Source organism: Rhagoletis pomonella, unplaced genomic scaffold (genome assembly GCF_013731165.1).
Source record: "Rhagoletis pomonella isolate Grant_MI unplaced genomic scaffold, Rhpom_1.0 Rhpom_scaffold_00009, whole genome shotgun sequence".
Classification (NCBI taxonomy): Eukaryota; Metazoa; Arthropoda; class Insecta; order Diptera; family Tephritidae; genus Rhagoletis; species Rhagoletis pomonella.
The window spans coordinates 26951658-26971768 of NW_023458563.1; the positions used below are offsets into that span (position 1 = coordinate 26951658).

General features: G+C 36.0%; 1 protein-coding gene across 8 annotated transcripts in view; it reads left to right on the forward strand.

Moving 5' to 3' along the window:
- LOC118745678 (neprilysin-3) overlaps window positions 1-20111 on the forward strand; it is a gene marked incomplete at its 3' end in the record, with an annotated part of 330193 nt that overhangs the window by 138562 nt on the left and 171520 nt on the right. For 5 of the 8 annotated variants that reach the window (XM_036479247.1, XM_036479248.1, XM_036479246.1 and 2 more), the window contains 1 exon segment: window positions 7247-7403. In XM_036479247.1, the coding sequence (XP_036335140.1) occupies window positions 7247-7403 (157 nt within the window). 8 annotated transcript variants of the gene reach the window in all.

The following is a 20111-nucleotide window of genomic DNA, read 5'->3' on the forward strand; positions in this document are numbered from 1 at the left end:
TCAGTAAGTAAATAGTTATTCACAAGAAAAAATACGGCTTAAATGACTAATTTATTAGCTAAAATCAAGAAAATCAGGAAATTTCTAGTGCAGCTCGCATAAATTCTGAAGAAAATATTGCAACTTTGAAAATCTAACTCAATCAAATTCTGCAATAGGGCGTCTTTCAAATAAATTTTGAAACAGAGGGTTGTTGAAAAGGTTTTTGAGATAGGGCGTTTTCAAACTGGCTGCCGAGATAAGTCAATCTTCCACTCAGCAGTGACACTAATAGTGTTTTGGTTTCTACCAAAAAATGTCACCGTTTGATTGCCCCTTTCTCTTTTCGTGTGTGAATAAGGACTAAATTTGCAGTGATACCCTCTAACAGGATTGAGTGTAGCACCAAATACATTTTGCACCGTGGAAGGGAAATTTTTTTTGAAGAAACGAATTCACTATAAGCATCCTCCATTTGGTGTTCCCAACGCAGATAAGTTATTCCTCATCTCTTGCCAACGCAACGACGACCCTTTTCAGAGGTATGAGAATGTCTTCTATATCAACATGACCTTGCAATAAAAAAAGTTGTGTTTGAATTCGCTAAGCCATAACGCGTTCGTACATATGTATGCTTCATCGTATCATACGTGAACCAAAGCCGAAAGAGGGTTAATGTAAACAAATATACGAATTGCTTACATTTAAATTTCAAATATGCCTACGTCAAATATTGATTTCACTTTGTTTATTACATTATGCATTAACCCTCTTTCGGCTTTGATTTTGAACCGAATTCTGAGATGGGGCGTTCTTCAACCAAATTCTGTGGTACGGCGTTTTTCAATATTTTCAATATTTTTTTCAGAATTTATGCGAGTTGCACTAGAAATTTCCTGATTTTCTCGATTTTAGCAAATATTTTAGTCATTAAACCGTATTTTTTTGTGAATACCTATTTACAGTATATTTTGCTTAGCTGCACATCCTTCTTTGCATGAAAAACTTGTGCACGTAACCGAAAAAGGCACTTAAGCGAATTTTCTTTACTACTTCAATGAGGAAGGTATCCGAATCCCTATGAAACCAAATATTGGCGGAGCACTTACCATGTAGAAATTACTGCAAGCGAAATTTTTACCGAATGTTATCAAATTATCTATATAACTACATAAATTGACAGCCATTTTCGTTGTTCTGCGAGATGAGCAAAATAAATAAAAGGTTGTAAAATTAGGTAATTGTAGGGCCAGTGCAGGTAAACGTAATACTTTCATTGATAATTGATACTAGTCGCACAATTTTTAAGGCAGGTATCGCCAATGTGCAGGTATGTTGAATGCATCTATCGGAGCAGTTTCCTTATAAATGTTAAAAATAATGCTTTTGATGCGCATTTTGGGGTATCTTAAATGTGCACTTAAGCATAGAGGCAGCAAAGCAAAATATACTGTACTGATATTTACACATATAAATAGTATTGATGAAGGTACAGATACCGCACTTCGCAGTGCAGCTGCTTTGTCTCGCAAACAATATGCCCACTGCGTTACTAATTGAGGGTAGAGTAAGCGTTAGAGGATTAGACGACGGCGCCACAACTTGAACTGGGGAAGGGGAGGATACTTCAGGCTCTTTGTTATTAGAAGCGGAAGCAGACTTTGCTATAGATTCTTTTGAGGATGACGACTCCGATGTCTGTGGACATGGCGAAGAGAGGTTAATTAAGTCATTCGGAAGATTGTTCTGACGTGGACCGATTATCCTTTCATTAGGCGGATTATGAAGACGCTTGCGTTTTGACACACGAATATCCTTCATAGATTGTACATTTTCACATGCTTCACATTTTCATAATGCTTAAATTTTTCGGTCAGTACCGACAACTCTCTCCCCACCTCATAAAAACCATTTCTGGTTTGCCTACACAACTTAAAGAGATCAACTTCGGTTGACCTGCACTTTAAGCAAGACCAGCGAACCCCTTTGCCGTCATTAATAGCGTCCAGAATTCTACCTGTCAAACCAGCACATTTTAGATGGCAAATACGATAAATTTTCATAGTAAAAAATTAATAACAATTATGGTAATAAAAAGCAAACAAAATAAATTATAACAGACTAGCAATTACCCGGCGTGCTTCGCTGCGCCTTAAATGTATTTTTGTGTTGTAACTCTCCCCCTCAGCTCTTATGGCCTCATTTACAAAATATTTTTAAAGAACTTTATGAAGTTAGATTTTTAAAAAAATCGATCTATGAAGCATTGTTTATTTTTTTTTTTTAGTTAATATATTTTCGAAGGTAATTAGAAAATATGTAAAGAACCGACTTTCTCTTGGAAATTTAATTTATAATCTTATAACTGGAGTCTACTATCGCACCCTTTCCTCAAACGTGTATTGATTCAATATTCAAATAACGTATATTTATATAATTTGAAAAAATCTCCCTACTATACAAATATGTACAGCAATAATAACTAATATTTTCAAATGTTGTGAGAGGGAGTAACAAAACAAAATTACTTTTAAGGCGCAGCGAAGCACGCCGGGTATTCGCTAGTGTCACATGAAATTAACTGAGCAACGTACAATGAATAGCTGTTAAACAATGTTTCACGCACCGGCACCATCTACTTTAAATGAAACATACTTATTTTCGTGAGGGATACTCACACAGCATATACTTTTCTATTGAAATTTTTCCTGAATTTTCTTAGCTATAAACCTTCAACGAATGCAAAACCGTGGAAATCGGTTCGTGCGTTCTGGAGTTATAGCGTCAGGAAGGAAAACCCTACTTATTTTTATATAAATTTTTATATTAAAGAAGATTAAAGAACTGTCCGCATTACACAATTTTATTTTTCACAAAAACGGTAATCATGAATTTTTTAATTTTTTTTTTATTTGCTTCCGCATATTTTTGACATAACAGCTTTCATTTTATGCCCATATTAAACAAATACAGCCTAAGTTTACCCGGGTCCACGTTTTGGTCTGTATCTCGAGACCCTAGTCACCCAGCTATATGAAAAGTGCTCAATCTTAAAGCATTCATGAACAGCTTTCATTTGATACCCATATTGAACAAATACACCCAAGGTTACCCAGGTCCACGTTTTGGTCTATATCTCGAGACCCTAGTCACCCAGCTATATGAAAAGTGCTCAATCTTAAAGCATTCATGAACGGCTTTCATTTGATACCCATATTGAACAAATACACCCAAAGTTACCCAGGTCCACGTTTTGGTCTATATCTCGAGACCCTAGTCACCCAGCTATATGAAAAGTGCTCCATCTTAAAGCATTCATGAACAGCTTTAATTTGATACCCATATTAAACAAATACATCCTAAGGTTACCCGGGTCCACGTTTTGGTCTGTATCTCGAGACCCTAGTCACCCAGCTATATGAAAAGTGCTCAATCTTAAAGCATTCATGAACAGCTTTCATTTGATACCCATATTGAACAAATACACCCACGGTTACCCAGGTCCACGTTTTGGTCTATATCTCGAGACCCTAGTCACCCAGCTATATGAAAAGTTTTCAATCTTAAAGCATTCATGAACAGCTTTCATTTGATATCCATATTGAACAAATACACGCAAGGTTACCCAGGTCCACGTTTTGGTCTATATCTCGAGACCCTAGTTATTTTTTAAAAATTTTCTTTTCTACAAACCTCACGGAGCCCGAGCCCTTTCCAACGAATGCAAAACCGTGGGAATCGGTTCGGCGGTTCTTGAGTTATAAGATTACCAAGGAAATGTAACTTCTTTTTATATATATAGATTAGGAGCAAATGTACTTAGTTTTAGAACTTTAACTCAGAATTCGCACAATAAACTTTGCGAATAGAAGGCAAATCAGAACACAATATAAGTTGAACCTCACAGCTTGACGCTTGCTCTACTAGGAATTTCAGGGCTATTGTAAAACCCCACAAAATCTTGGGCATATCTTAAACACTATGGCTTTCTCTAGAAAGCGTTGTTTTAAGTATAGTTGAGCAATGGGATAGTTTGAAATTTATTTTATTTCTGGTTTTACGATATAAACGGTATGCGATCTGCAGACCTGGCCGAAGGAATGTGTTGCAAAATCAAATGCTAATTTTTTATTTCTATCATATATTTTCCCCATAATTAACAATCTTAAGAAAGAGTTCCAAGCTGAAGGCTCTCGTTTGCCATACTTATATGCAACTATCAAAGCACATTATCTCATAATTTTGAGTAACTTTATTAAATAAGATGCGATCAGAAACAAATATAATATTTAGGGGATTCCCTTAAACTCGTAAAATCGTAAACCGTATAAAACTCGTAAGTTTACGAGGCTTTTATGGGAACGCTCCCTTTGTGAACAGTGTTGCCGCGAAACATTTTTAGCGGGAGCTAAATTCAGGCTAAAAAAGAGCTAAAAATCGTCGCTGTGGGTAAAAATGGTAGCTAAATTTTTTTACCTACATACATATAAATATATAAGTATACACGCAAACATTTTCTATAAGTAATGATATAGAAAAACAATGAACTCTGGAAAGAATTAATATCTTATTCAACAAAAAAAACTTGTTGTGTAACACATAAAGCATATTAAGGGCCGCCAACTTACCTGTTTTAAAGTATAGTTAAATCGTTAATGGATAAGATAACGGCCCAGAAACGTAAAAAATATACATATTAGGGCTGTGCGATTAATTGAATACTCAAAATTTTAATTAATCATAAAGTAAATAACTCAATTATTCGATTAATTGGAAATTATGATTACTCAAAAGTTCAGTTACTCGAGTAATCAAGATTTTTGATTAACCAAAAAAAAATTTATTTGAGTAATTTTCTTTATGATTAATCAACATTTCGAGTAAAATGAGTAATCAACATTTCAACTCTTTACATATGTATAAAGTAGTTAAAGTTCATTGATACTTTGAAAACAACGTTTCTGTTTTCAAAAATTAAAACGAAAAATTTTTTTCATATACAGAATGTAAAAAAGAAAATAAACATTTTCCAAAGCAAACTCTTTTAACGAGCAAAATTGTTTTTTTTTGAGTAATCATATTTCAAGTAACTCGATTAATCATCGTTTTGAGTAATCAAAACCTTGATTACTTGAGTAATTGATTAACCGAATAATTGATTAACCAACTTGCTCGAGTAATCGAATAATCGCACAGCCCTAATACATATATATATGTATGTACAGTTTAAAAATTAATTTCTTACATAAACAAAAAAATGAGATCACATTAAGAATACATAAGTACTAGAATCATATCTATATACAGTGTCGGACAATACTAAATAACTTAAATAATTTCAAACTATGGTTCGACAAATATCCATTTGTAAAAGAAATTTTTAAAATGTTATGTTATAATTTACAAAGAATTAAAATGTCGGCGCTTTATTATTGTCCGACGCTGTATGTATCAAACAAACAAAAGAGTATTCATTTAATGAACTCATAGTGAAATAATTTAATCTATAAACATTTTTTTTTAACACATTAAATATTTATATCTATATCAATACTATCATCGCTAAGCGATTCTTCGTCGTTACAATTTTGTTCATTTCTCATTAACCTGACGATATCATCTGTAAAATCAAAATCATGACAACATTTCTGTACATTTTTTAAGCCATATCTTACAGTTAATAAAGCGTTTAACATTGCAAAATTCATTTTATTTCTGTGCTTATTTTTAACGAAATTTATTAATAAAATAGTATTATATTATATTATTATAAATAAGTTTTTTTTTTGTCCGCAAAGCTCGAGAACGGCCAAACAGATTTTTTTTTAAATTCCGGACACCTGCTTCAGACGTCCGAATGATAGTTATAGGCTAAAAAAATTCGCGTGGCACCTCCCATACAAAGTCTATGTATACATATTAGATTCCTGTATAACAATTATACGCATCCATTTTGAAATTGCCGGGTCTGCTAGTATTATAATATTTCATTTAACCTAATTGAATTTTATTAAAAAAATGTGGCAACCCTTGTGAAAGACTAAAGGTTTCTTAACAATATTTGGTGTTCTGACTAAACAAATAATAAGTAAATTAATTAATAATGATTATATTCTGTAGAATTATAACGGAATAAATTTTTTGGTGCATAAGGGCGAATGTATGGAAATTGTCCTTTACAAATGTTGTCCTTAAATATCATTGAAAATTTGTAATATTTTTTTTAATTATTGTTGGAGAACTAATATACGCACGACCTCATCATTGAATTTCGCCCTGCAGACTTTATTAACTTAAAAAGATAAAATTTATTAAAAGCGCGCACTTCCAATATCTATTCGTCCTTGTAAACCAAAAAACTTTAGTGTTTGATAATCCTACAGAATTTTCTCTCTCATTTGGTACCCATATTGTTATTCTACATTACACTGTTTTTTTTTAATTAATAATTTCTTTAAAATTTTTTAATTAATCATTTCTTTAAAATTTGAATGTCCTTTGAAAAAAATCCTGACGTGAGAGTAAAAAACTAAAAACGCAGTTTTACTATATTTGGCCCATAGTTTCATGAGTATATCGATTCTATCGTCTTTTTGTAAATATTTTTGTTTTTGTCGCACGGTGTTATAAAAAGTTTTATTTGTGAAGAATTAGATTTTTAAATCGCAAAATTGCATTCAAAATTAGTAAAATGAAAAAAATAACAACACAATGCACTTGTGGTTTGTATTATAAAATAAAAGGAACAATTACGATGAAGTCTCCTTTGACAGTTTCCATTTTAAATATTTTTAATAAAAAAAGTGCGTAAGTAAAAAAAAAATACCAAGCATTGATAATGATTTTTGATTTGAAATTTTATTACATTGGTATAAATATGGGAAAGAAAATACTCCGATCTATTGGTTTCATATTATCAAAGTGGCAAGGCGGTTCATAATAGTCATAATTTATGAAACTTCAAAAACTTGTATTATCCGTCAAAAGTTGTTTATTGAAACTACCTTCTTTTTTGTATCATGGTAGCACAATGCGACTAATATTTGACTTACAAACAAAATACGGGCAGGCATTTCAAAATTTCAACCCTTTTTGTGTGAAATATTTTATTTTTATCAGAATTTTTCTTTTAATCAATCTATGTTGAAATAAAAGCTAAAATAAAAAAAAATATTTTGTCATAAAATTCCCGACACTGATTTAAATGTAAAGAACATAACCTCAAAATTTTTCTGACGATCGTTTTCTTATTCTGTTTTCACTGCAGGCTACCATAAATTGGCGAACGCGTAGTAAAGTGGAAGAGGGGCTTCTAATAGTTACACTTATATTATCTGTAATTATTTCGGCGCTACTTATTGTGATAATAACGAGCAAATCCGATAAAAGTGGTTGCATTTTGCACATAGAACCACATATTAAAGGTATGACAGTAACTCGAATCAATATATGTAAGTATATCACTTGTATATATTTATAACACTAGGAATAATGACCTATATCGTCTGAATATGGAGAAAAATTTTATTTCCAAATTTTAAGGATGTTTTCTAAACGGATATTGATGACGGATAAAAGAAACAAATATATTTGTATGACATTTTTTTATTATTTTTATGTTGAAATTGTATTTTGAATAATATCAGCTTGAATTAAGAAAACAAATTTTACAAGGAATAATTTTGTAATTGCCTTATGTTTATCCTTGGTTAAGCATTTGGCAAAGCTTCTCTAATTCGTTGTGAGAGAAACTCTTCATGACAGAAGTACGCTGCCAGGTTTGAATGTTGCGCTAATCAGACATCCAATTTGGGTCCTACCAAGTAGTAGAAGTACTCAACTATGGCGGCGGATACCTGGATCGAAACACTAAATCAGACATTTTCTTTTTTATTTGAAAAATAATATTCGTACTGATCCCGGAATTTTCTCTTGGCGACCCTGGCTATACATACTGAGGTAAGGTTCTGAAGTCCATATTAGGTTCGCCAGACCGACGAAATTGTCTTGAAGCGGCAGTTACGATGCTGTTGTATGTTGTCGGTCTTATTTTTTTTTTTTTGTGCTATGACAGACTGCTTTCCGCAGGAAGGCAGTAGAGTTGCTGGCAAAGGATCCTTTATGTAGGTCCTTAAATAGCAGGTTATTCAACAGTCTGATCGCTTTATTACTGAAAATGTGAATCGACACAATTCACGGCAATTTATGTTTCTCTCTTATTGACTTTGCATGAACGTCAAAACCGCTCGAGCAAACTTTTTTCTGAAAATCGATTACAAATGCAACGATGGCGGATTAGGTGATCTGTAGTCGTTGGTTCATGTTGACTTTGGTGGTCGTGATGTTGGTGATGCCATCTGTTCAGATTTAGTTTTTTGGTGAGTTTTCCACTGTTGCCAATTTAAACGATAGGAAATTTAAGCTTCCGATAGTTGCAATTTTATGTAGAGTGGTGCACGTTGCTTGGCTGGCGGTTTGGGGTGTAATTGGGCGATGTGGCAACTTTTGTAACAGTCATCTGACATACGATGTTGGAGCGTGATCCCTGGAGCGGGGGAGGTCTGGTGTAGGATTTAAGCCAAAGCGGCTTATGCAAGGAGTTGACACTTACAATTTGACTAGTCCTTCAAAAGGGCATACTCACATACAAAGGGATAGCTTCAAAAATTAGATCAATTTATCTAACTTGTTAACGTGAATAAATTCAATTAATATCGAAAGCTCCATAAGGGAGTTATATTTATCGAATATATAAAAACTTCTTCTCTTTACAGCGAATCTACTGCATTCAAACAAAAGGTGGTTTGCGGTTTCAACAGAGCTGCAAAAATGACACAGGCTGGTTGTATCCTGTCTGAATTTACTTAAATATTCTCTACAATAAGTGTGCCCTGTCAGAAGACTATTTAGAATTTTGATGTCAGCAGGAGGCAGGTTGTGTTGGTTTTTAGTGAACCACGGAGTCCGCGTCACTGACGGTTGTATTTGTGCAAAGGTTTTCCCTTTGACTAGACATGTGTTCTGATATTCAACATTCCAATCATTCCAGATCTTGTCTCTAATGCGTGTGCTCGCTTCCTGAAAGGTATACATGCTTTCAATGACTAAACCCCTATCTACTGCAGTCTTGGCTGCAAGATCTGCCTTCTCGTTGAAGCCAATACCTACGTGGCTCGGTACCCAGCATATTGTGATATCTTGAATAGAAGAGTTGCAAATCTCATTATGTATTTCTGCCACCACAAAGTTGTTTGTGGAGTCCTGCTCCAGTAACTTGACCGCAGCTGCGCTGTCTGTAAAAATACCTATCCTATATAGTTTCAATCTCTTTGCAATTCTTACAGCCTGCCTGATGGCACAGAGTTCACCAAAGGTGGAGGAGAATTTTTCATTTAGTTTGTACATATAAGATGTCTCGCTACATATGACATGGATAGCACAACCTACACAGTCATCAGCTATGGACGCATCAGTGGCGAATAGGTAGAAACCTTCTTTTTCCATTGTTTCTTTCTTCTCCTGATACAACGACATCAGCTGCCTTTCAGAGAATTTTTTCTTTGCGTGCCCAAGTTGTGGTGGAACTAATTTTAAATTTGCGTGCTTTGTAACCTGAGTGTTCGTGTTTATGTTTTCAATAATTTCTTTGAATTTGTTATACGTAAAACTGTAACTAGTGTTAATCTGCGGAGAGTTATTAAGGTGGTTTTTGAGCGTTACATTTGAGCCCCATTGTTTTACGAGCTCCTTTGCCGTTAGCCAGGTTGCTCTGTGCTTAGGGGGTAGTTCGCCGGCTAGCGCATATCTGGAGTGGATAGGAGTACTGGGTGGTACCCCAATACACCTTCTAATGGCATAGTTAGATATTGACTTTAACGCGTTGCTGTAACTTTTCGGTGCATTTGCCAGAGTGGTAAAGGCGTATTCTATTTTGGATCTTAATGTCGATCTGTATACGTTTAGTGATACTTTAGGATTTAGACCCGACTTAATGGTTGTAATTTTGGTTAATAGGTTGATTCCTGAGTTTGCTTCCCGTTTGACTTTTTGTACATGATCTTTTATAGATCGGTTGGAACTAACCATCCTGCCTAAAATTTTTGTTTCAAAGACCTGCTCTATGTCGGTCGAATTGATGTTGAGTACAAACAGCTTTCTTGGCCCTTTAGTAAAGTGTATGAATTTGGTTTTAGATAGGTTAAAACTGAGGTTTAAGGATTCGCATTGTGATTGTAATTCAATAAGTTTGGTTTTAAGATTATTGAGAGCTGATGGCACGGAGCCGTGATGACTGATTAAAATAATGTCATCGGCATATTGGAGGATCTGTGTCATATGGTCGCGTAAGTCGTGCAGTCCGCTAGTGTAAATATTGAACAAAATCGGCGATAAACAGCTACCTTGTGGGATACCATTTTCCACCGTGATTCGAGTGATTTCCTAACGTTAGAGTGCGTTTTGATAGAAAGTTTTGAATCCAGTTACAAATCGTTGGGTTGAAGTTGTGGCTATGTAAAATATTAATCAGCTTCGATGTTTTGACGCAGTTCTAGGCATTGTCAATGTCAAGTACGCACAAAGACCTTTCTATTTTCTTTTCGTAGCGATTCTATTTGATGAAGCGCTTGATTTAGACACATAGGCGCCGATTTATTTTTCCTGTATGCAAAACTGTTGGATGGGATAATCCCTTTATTTTCAACTTCTTCTGTCAGCCTAGCTTTGACTAGCATGTTCGCACATTTGACTATTACAGACAGCAAAGATATCGGTCTAAAGTTGGTGATAATATCTGCGTCTCTGTTGGCTTTCGGAATGGGTACAACCTTGACTCTTTGCCAGGATTCCACCATCTTATTCTCATTTACATGGTTTTCTAATTCTTTGACTAAATTGACTGTGGTTTCGTCGGGAAGAGCTTTTATCATATCAAACGTGATTTTATCCGGTCCGCCTGCTGAACCTTTCTTCTTTTTTAACAAGTCAGTAAGTTCCTCCACCGAGAAGTTTAACCTATCATTTTTCCCACATGGTAGATAACTTTGAGAAGTAACATCATTGTTCTCCATTACCTGGCTTCTAATAAGCGTTAAGAAAGCCTCGTCATTTTCCCTAATCCAGTGGCTAGTATGTTTGCTTCTTCCTTTAAGGTTGTTGACGAACCTCCAAGAGTCTCTCGTATTTGGGTTTTTGTTCAGTTCAGCAATAGCTTCTTCGAAGTTAGCTTTCTTTGCCCGTTTCACTTCTTTTTGCCAGTGAATTTTTGCGGCTATCGCAGCTTCAAAATCTTCGACATTGTTCGTGAGTCTGGCTTTTTTGCGGGTTGCCACAAGCCTTCTGTAACTTACGTTTAGCCCGTCATGCCACCATGCCTTTGGTGTAAACCCAACTTCATTTAGATCAATCGTCGACTTTTTTAAAGCATGCTGAATCGCAGAGTTGAAGGATTTAAGATCGTTCTCGCACTTGACCTTATTTAGTTCGTTGTTTAGGATATTTTTACTGATGAAGAAGTCCGGCTGTTTCTCTACATTCTTGAGATCAATTGCAATGGGTTGGTGGTGACTTCCGCCAATGAAATCGGCTTTAGTTGACCAGTTTTCGAAGAGGTTGCAGTTGGTAAGACTGAGGTCTAGTACCGAACCATTTAATCCCTCGCCGTTAGTGTTAGTATAGAGAAAGGTTTTAGCCCCGCTGTTAAGGCACCTGAAATTGAATCTGTCGATGGCAGCCGAAAGGCTTTTTCCCCTCGTCGAGTCAAAGCTGTCTCCCCACCTAGAAAATCTTTCGTTGAAGTCTCCCAAAAGAATGACGTTAGGTTGTTTATTTAAAAAGGATAGCAATTTCTGAATTTCGTTGTTAAAGTTTTGAATGGTTAGGGTTTGACTAAAGTATGCCGAGCAGATCGTGATGTTATTGTCCAAATTCGTTGTCTTGCCAATGACAATGTCACATTGCGTTTGATATTTAATTTTTTGTAGTTTAATATTTCTTTTGCTGCCAATAGCCACGCCTCCGTAGCCATCAGCTCTAGTTTTTGTTATGAGGTTGTAGTTAATGAGTTTATTACCACTAGGATCTTGCGAGAAAATCTCCTGCAAGGCCCGCAGCTCTATGTTGTGTTTCTTGCAAAAAAATTCAACGTGTGGCTTGTTGGCCTTCAAACTCTGTATGTTGAGTTGTAGGACTCTCATACAAATTTGTGATTGATTGGTTTCTACGCTCCGTTGCGTCTGCTGCCGTTACCTCCATGGCCTCGCTATCGGTGTTGTTAACTTGAATGTTAAACCTTTTGCACAGAAGAAAGACAAGTCTTTCAATCTTTGCGACACGGCTCCAGTTCTTGGACTCGTAGCAGGGAATGATGGGTTGTTTATCCTTTGCTTGTCTGTCGGTCGGGTTTGGCTTTTGACTTCCGCCGTTTGTGGGAATTTGAGCCACTTTGCTATACCTAACTCTAGTTGTGATTCTGTTGACCACTTCATTGCTGTTCACAACTTTCGGTCTATTGCTAGAAAGAGCAGGGAAGCTCTCATAATCTTCGAGAAGTGAGAATCTGTTTGAGCTTTGTTTAAGATTGTGGTAGGAGTCAAAGGCTTCTTTCCTAGAAATTTTTTTAATGGTCATAATTTTTAAAATCTCTTCTTCTTTTTCCCATTTAGGGCACGATTTCCTACTAAGAGCACTGTGGTTTTGGATTCCACAAAGAATGCACTTTTCGTCATTGCATTTATCGACACACCCGTCCTCTTTCCCTCATGTGAGACATCTCTTTTTAGCTTTGCAAGCTAGTCTCGTGTGCCCCAGCCTACCACAGTTGTAACACTGTCTTATTCTGGGAAAGTAGTGTAGAATTTTGAATTTAGCTATAAATATGTCTATCGATTCAGGAAGGTTGTTGCCTTTGAATCCTTTCTTTACAGTGAAGGTTGGTAGAAGTTTTTCCCTATCGTTTGGGTCCCGTCTTTTGAGTCGCATGACCGAGGTCACTGGGATGTCCGAAAGTATGTTTTCTTTGATTTCTTCGTCAGTAAATTCTACAGGGATTTGCCGTACCACACCGAAAGTCTCGATGAAGCTGCGCGGGATGAAATGTTGTATTTTAGCATTTACTAAGTCGAAATTTTTTAGACATTCATTAGCAGATGAGACATTGTCAAAAGTAACCTTGTACAGGGATTTGCATATAGCTTGAGCGTTACGCATGCCTTGAATGTTTAGTTTTCTGATTTTTTCAAAGCGGAAAAGTCCGTTTTTGGTTTTGTTATTTTCAATCAAGGAGCTTGCCGAGGTGTCGAAAAGCACGCTCGCCTCACCATCATGGTCATTATCATAAAAAATCTCGTTTTTTGCTGCAGCTGCATTTAAGCTGGCGTTATTCGAGTTCACATTGATTTGCTGTGAGTTCTCGTTAACAAAGGGATTTAATTGTACGTTCATTGGGGATTTATTTAGTGCGTCACTTTCGTTTTGCCCTGCGGCTGACTTCGCGTTTTCGTTGAAAATGTGCACAATTTGGCGGTTATTCTCGTGTACCTTAGTGTATGTACCCCTTTTTAGTAGCATTCCTTGTAGCGGAATTTTATTAACGGTTGTATCCGTATCGTCCCTACATTCGCTTTCGCTGTTAGAAAGAGATTCACTAATGCTTCTTTCTTGTATGACTATTTTTTTCTCACTCATTCCTTTGTCTTTTTTAACTTTTCGTTTTTTTCCCCTCTTGTCTACAGCTGTAAACCAGCCTGTGTCATCCTCTAAAGCACCGTTATCTGGCGGCTCTTCAGTCGCCAACGCGTCCGCCATTTTGACGTCTATTTACACGCACAATAAAAAAAAACACACCACTTGAATAGAATAAGCAGACTCACCTGAGAAATTATCGTTCGGATTTAGGGCTTAAAGGGGCTTGTCCTCCCACAGTTCCCTCCGTATGCACAGCACCGTGGACTTAAAAAGAAATGTTAAAAAACGTGGAGACCACACCAGACACTCCCAGGTGCCCCCTGCGTTGTTCTCCACGTAGACTTGGTCCTTCTTGACCTCACCGCTTCCTATGCACCAGACTTTCCTTTGATTAAATAAACTCCTTTGAAGTTTTTAATTATTTCCAGTTGCGATCCTCGGTAAAGATGAAACTGCTCGTTATTAAGTTAAAGTTGAAAACTCAAAATTGAGCGCGTCCGTCTTCAGCCAATGTCAGATAGCCTTATTAAATAAGAAATAATTTAAGCACAAGAAGTTAGTCCACTTAAAATATTATGGGCATACATGTGGGATGTGACCAGTGATCGGACTTCTACCACATTGTGGTAGATCTGCCACGTTTTAGAGCATCTACCACATCTACCACACAAGGTCTGAAATCTACCACATATTCGCGTTTTTGAGTAGTTTTATTTTTGCTCGTCATAATTTTCTTAATTTTAAGAGCAAAAATTTTCCAACACTAAACACTAACAATTCAATTTTTCGACAGGAAACTGGGTTTTATTTTGTTAAATTGCAAAATATATGACTTATAAAAAGAATTAATAGCGAAAATGTTAAAAAAATGGCGATTTTTGTGAATGTATTAGCAAATTTCAGTGCATCTAAAGTTTCTAAAGCGTTGTTTACTTTTGCTTGAGAATTGTTAAAATCGGCAAATTCCAAGTAGCTGTTTTTGGAACGTGCCACATTTGTGCGCTACATCGTGATGTGTTAAAAAGAAAAGCTGGCAGCACTCCGCAAGGTTGCAGAAATCTTTCAAAATATGTTCGAAAAATATCTTGATATGGAAAGGAACTGCTCTACACTGTCAAGGAAAGAAATTGCCAAAACTCAAAGCAATTTTTAGTAACATCAATCTTGCACTTTATTATACTAAAATATTTTTTTTTAGATTCTAATTAAAAGGTTTGCAATTTAGGTGACACCTTGCAGAATTTTTAAATTTTTATACCCGAGCGCACTTGTGCACAAGGGTATTATAACTTTGTTCACATAACGGTTGTTTGTAACAGGCAAAAGGAATCGAGATAGATATAGACAAATGTATACATAAATGATCAGAATGAAAAGAGAAATCGATTAAGCGGTGACTGTCTGTCCGTCCGTCCGTCCGTCTGTGCACACGATAACTCAAGTAAAAATTGAGATATCTTAACGAAACTTGGTACGTGGACTTCTTTTGGGCATGGGACGGATGGTATTGAAAATGGGCGAAATCGGACAATAACCACGCCTACCTCCCATATAACGGTAATTTTCAGAAATACGAAAAGTGCGATATTTTAGTAACTACTGAAGATAATTCACTCAAAATTGATATTTACAATGAGTTTTAGACGAAAAATAAGAATATTAAAAAATTTTGGCAAATGGGCGTAGCCACGCCTACTTATGGTTACATGCGTATATCTTGATAACCGCTGCACCAATTTCTTCCAAACTTGGCACAGTTGTTGGTCCTGCTACAACATACCAAAATTTTTAAAATCGGACAATAACCACGCCCACTTCCCATATAACGGTAATTTAGAAAAATACGAAATCCTCGATAAATCAGTAAATATTAAAGCTAATTTATTCAAAATTGATGGTTGCTACAATTTTTTACCAAGAAATACGCTTATGATACAATTTTGGAAAATGGGCGTGGCACCGCCCACTTATGATCACATATATGTATCTCGCTAACCGTTCTAGCAATTTGAACCAAACTCGGTATGGTTATTGTGCTTGCCACATAAAAGCAAAGCATTGAAAATTATTGAAATCGGACTAAATTACGACCGCTTTTCATATAACCGTATATTTCAGTAATGCTTGAAACTTCAATATTTCGAAATTTAAGGACGCTAATTTACTTAAAATTTATACACCCCGGCTTATCGTGTAGCGGTAGTTTTCGGAAAGGTGGAAAACATATATTTAATAATTGCGCCGGGTATTTAATGTTCGGCTCCGCCCGAACTTAGACTTTCTTACTTGTTTTATACAAAGTATGATCCAAAACCTGAGATCTGTCACATTATTTTGAAATCTACCACATTTTTTTCCAGATTCTACCACACAAATTTTTTTTGAGTCCTATCACTGGATGTGACGGACGATGCTCAGTACGGACAACAATGCCATTAAGCAACCCTGACCACGCACAAGCAGATGCAACACTGCGCAACAAATGAAGCGAACATAACTGACCGAAGGAAGGGAAGGGACAATTTTAAAAATTGACAAAACGGACACTCACTCAAATACGCACACTCGGAAACAACGGACGCGATTTCACTTACGATTGTAAAGGCTGGTAAATTAAGAAAATGTGTAATGTGTACTTTGTAGTTTATTCGATCAATAAACGATATTAAACAGAATAGCGTAAAACGCCCTCCTACAAGTGGTGACAGCGGTGGGATTAACCCAAGTAATTTTTACCTGTTCCACGCCATCCAGGGTCCCGTTTAGACCTTACAGGTTCCCCGTTAACCGTTATTCTAACAACGTCGAAAACAACAGGCGCAGAAGCAAAGCAGCGCGAACAGCGAAGTTGACAGCGCTACCTAGACCGACGTCGAAAAGCAAAACAGCTCGGATCGTGCGCATTAGCAAAAGCGGTGCAAGCGGTGTAAGCAGCAAGAGTGAGCGCATGCCGTACGCAGCATTAAAATTGGTGTCAGTAGTTCGAGCAAAGGCGAATAACATATTCAAGCTTTGGCTTTGAGAACTGTCAAACAATTTTTAAAATCTACTAAAATGTATGAAAGTTGGCCTAGTGGCAGCTTTACTTCACTTCCTTCAAAGTAAAGCAAAGCAAACTAAAGTAAGCAAAGCAAGCGTGCATTGGGCCAATACCTTTAGTTTTGTATGGACTTGGGGAAAAAAGTGACCACTTCTCCGGGCGTGTGATAGTTCATCCCTTTCTTGCACACACATGGGTGCATTTGCCTTACAGTATGTTCACTCGCTCATACATGTCATCTAGTTGGTGATGTACAAGTGAGTTTAGCGATGAAACTATTGGGAAAATATCACGATAATTAGTGATTTTTCTGACCACTATTCTAACTTCTAAATAATTGATAAATTACTGAATAGATGGCAGCGAAATATCAAAAAATACATTAAACCAAATTAAAAAATGCAATTCGATTTTGTTTATGTGTTTGTTTTATTTGTAAAAATATATTGACGCAAGCTTTTTTGGGGCTACTGAGCTCAGACAATTCTTATAATTTTTCATCGGTACTGAATTTTCGTCGCTAAAAACAAATTCCTCAGCGCCGTTTGGTCCTTCTTCCTCCATTCCTAGGGCTGGAGTCCCACGTTGGCGTTGCATTGTATTTCAGCGCTGTAGTCACTGACTCCACAGTCGGCCTACGCGCACTGGCCTCAAATGTTTTCTTCTCTATCCACAAACAAATTGAATACACTGATTTTTATTAATTGTTTTTTTGAATTCACCGACTTCTATATTTTGCACCACAGCAAGCAATAAAGCAAGGCGCATCAATTATTATTAGTTATTGAATCATGGCAATAAAGTAAAATTTTCTTTGATGTATATATGTATGTATGTATGTACATATGTATGCGAGCGTACAATCGATAGTTTCTTTTCGATATGGTCAGCCATTTTTTGTAGGGAGTGCAAGCAGAAAGGCCAAGAATAACGCAGAGTAGAACGTGCACGAGAAGGCAAGTAGCAGTGACACATTTTAAGCGCATCAACAGCTGAAAGTATCCACAAGTTAAGAAGAAGTTAGCAGCATGCTAAAGTTGGCGCAATATGTGCGCATAGTTGAAGGCGAAGTGAAAGCAGCAGCGTAGAATAGCAACGGCAAAGTTGGCAGCGCAGCGGTAAACGTGAGCAACAGTGTTGCCACTTGAAAATATTTTTAGGTACCAAAACGCCTACCAAATCAGTTTCCAGACTACCAAAATTTGGTCATCATTAAAACGAGATTTCTCGAGTTTTCGGGGTTTTTAGCTACACAAATTAACAGTAAAAATTAAAACTACACATATTGGTTAACCATTCACACCAATCTTTAAGATTAAACAAAAGAAATTCGGGCCATTAAATAAAAGAATTAACGTATTGTATAAAAAATTTTTGTAAAATATGTAAATATGTAAATTGTCTTTTGTGTGTGAAAAAACAAAAGCAGATATTTTATGCATTTCAATAAAAAAAATTCTAAATTTGATTAAATTTGCATACACTCACCCTTTTTTACCAATACACTTAAACTTTGCAAATTGCCTATCACCAATTTTTCTTTCAATGCGATTGGTAATTTCTCGTTAATTTCAACAGCTAATCGGTCATAGCTTTGGGAAGTGAGTTTTTGTTTGCAGAAAATTGTCTGCTTGATAAAATATAGAAAAAATATAAGAAATCTTATACGTGTAAGCAAAGTGAAAGCGAACAAATTTTAATGTTCAATTTGGTTGTATTTTGAAAACATTTTTGCCTACCAAAAGCTTCATCAAACCAACCAAGCTGCCAACGGAGAATGAAGCTACCAATTTTGGTCCAATTGGACTAAAACGGCAACGCTGGTGAGCAACAAGAAAGCGTGAGCAGCTGGAACACAGCGGTGGTAATTGTGTGTGTCGTCATATACCGAGGTATGAGCGCATTTATATACATACTTAGGGATGTTCCGATACAAGTAAATACGAGTATATACTCGATACTTTTGTTTCGATACCAACTACTTTTTTTACTCGAATCGTTGTTTCGATACCTACTTGGTATCGAAAGAAAAGTACTTGTATCGAATCGATTTGAGAAAGTGCCATATCCTGTCGATAATATTTTTTCAATGGAAAATAGTTGCTTCGTTTTCATAAAAAAAAAAATGTTTTAAGCAATTACACCGCCAAATTCGAAAGTGTGGATATATTTTTACAAAGTTAGTGATACCACAACAAAGTGTAAGCAATCTTTATAGCCGTAAAGTTTTGTGGGATCCTTTCAAAGGTTGAATTTTTTGTCTAAGTAATCGTATTACTTTAAGTGCTACTTAAGAAGAAATATACATATCGATACCTCAACTGCAAATATATTGAAAATATTTGAGATAGGGCGTTTTTGAACCGAATTCTGAAATAGGTTGTTCTTGAAAAGTTTTCTGAGATAGGGCGTTTTCCAATCAAATTCTGAAATAGGGCGCTTTTGAAAAGTTTTCTGAGATAGGTCGTTTTCGAACTTTCTTCCGAGATAGGTCGACCTCCACTCAGGTGCCGCAAAGCTTTATGTCACAGAAAACGCCTGAAAATTACTTTCGCTTTGTTGAATTTAAAAGGATGAAAAATTATCGATATAAGTAGGTATCGATACATTCGCTTGACTCATATAAGTAGTATCGAAATAGCTATTTGAGTAAACTCATTTGAGTAGGTATCGATACTTTGATGGTATCGGAACGTCCCTATACATACTAGCAAATACCCGGCATGCTTCGCGACGCCTCGTAGGTATTTTTGCATCAAAGTTAAGGAGAAACCGTATTGAAACTCAAATGGGAAAACCACTTAAGGGGAAGAGTTTGCCTTTATTAGTAGCCATAATTCATCTGGCCGGCCATTGTAACGCTAGTACGTATGTATGTACATATAATGTGTTGTAATCGATTGGTAATAATAATAAACACAAATTAGTGCCGTATCAGTTCGGTATCATTGCCAATCAGCATCGATCAGTGATACCAATTCACACACATCCGTAGCATGTCGTCCGGTACTTTCAGTAAAATGAAGTTGATTGAAACCAATAAGACTTATTTTACTAATGTTTAATTGGCAATTATTGCCAAATTATATAATTCTGGATAATTCCGTACCAACTCGATTAATTTTCCCTCCATATCAAACAAAACTTGCATTATAATACCGTCAGCCCGTCAGTGAAATACACAAACAAATCTTTGCCGAGTTAACTACACTCTAAAAAATGTTTGTTTAAATTTAAGCATATTAAAAAAGGTAACCAGTTTCCTCTCTTAATGTATGCAAATTTTCACAACATGTTTATCAATTAAATACTGCTTTTTAACTTTTACTTACTATATGCGTGGCGTAGAACAAATTTTAAATTTGTTTGTTGAATTCCAAATACTTAAGCCCAAATTCACAGTGCATAG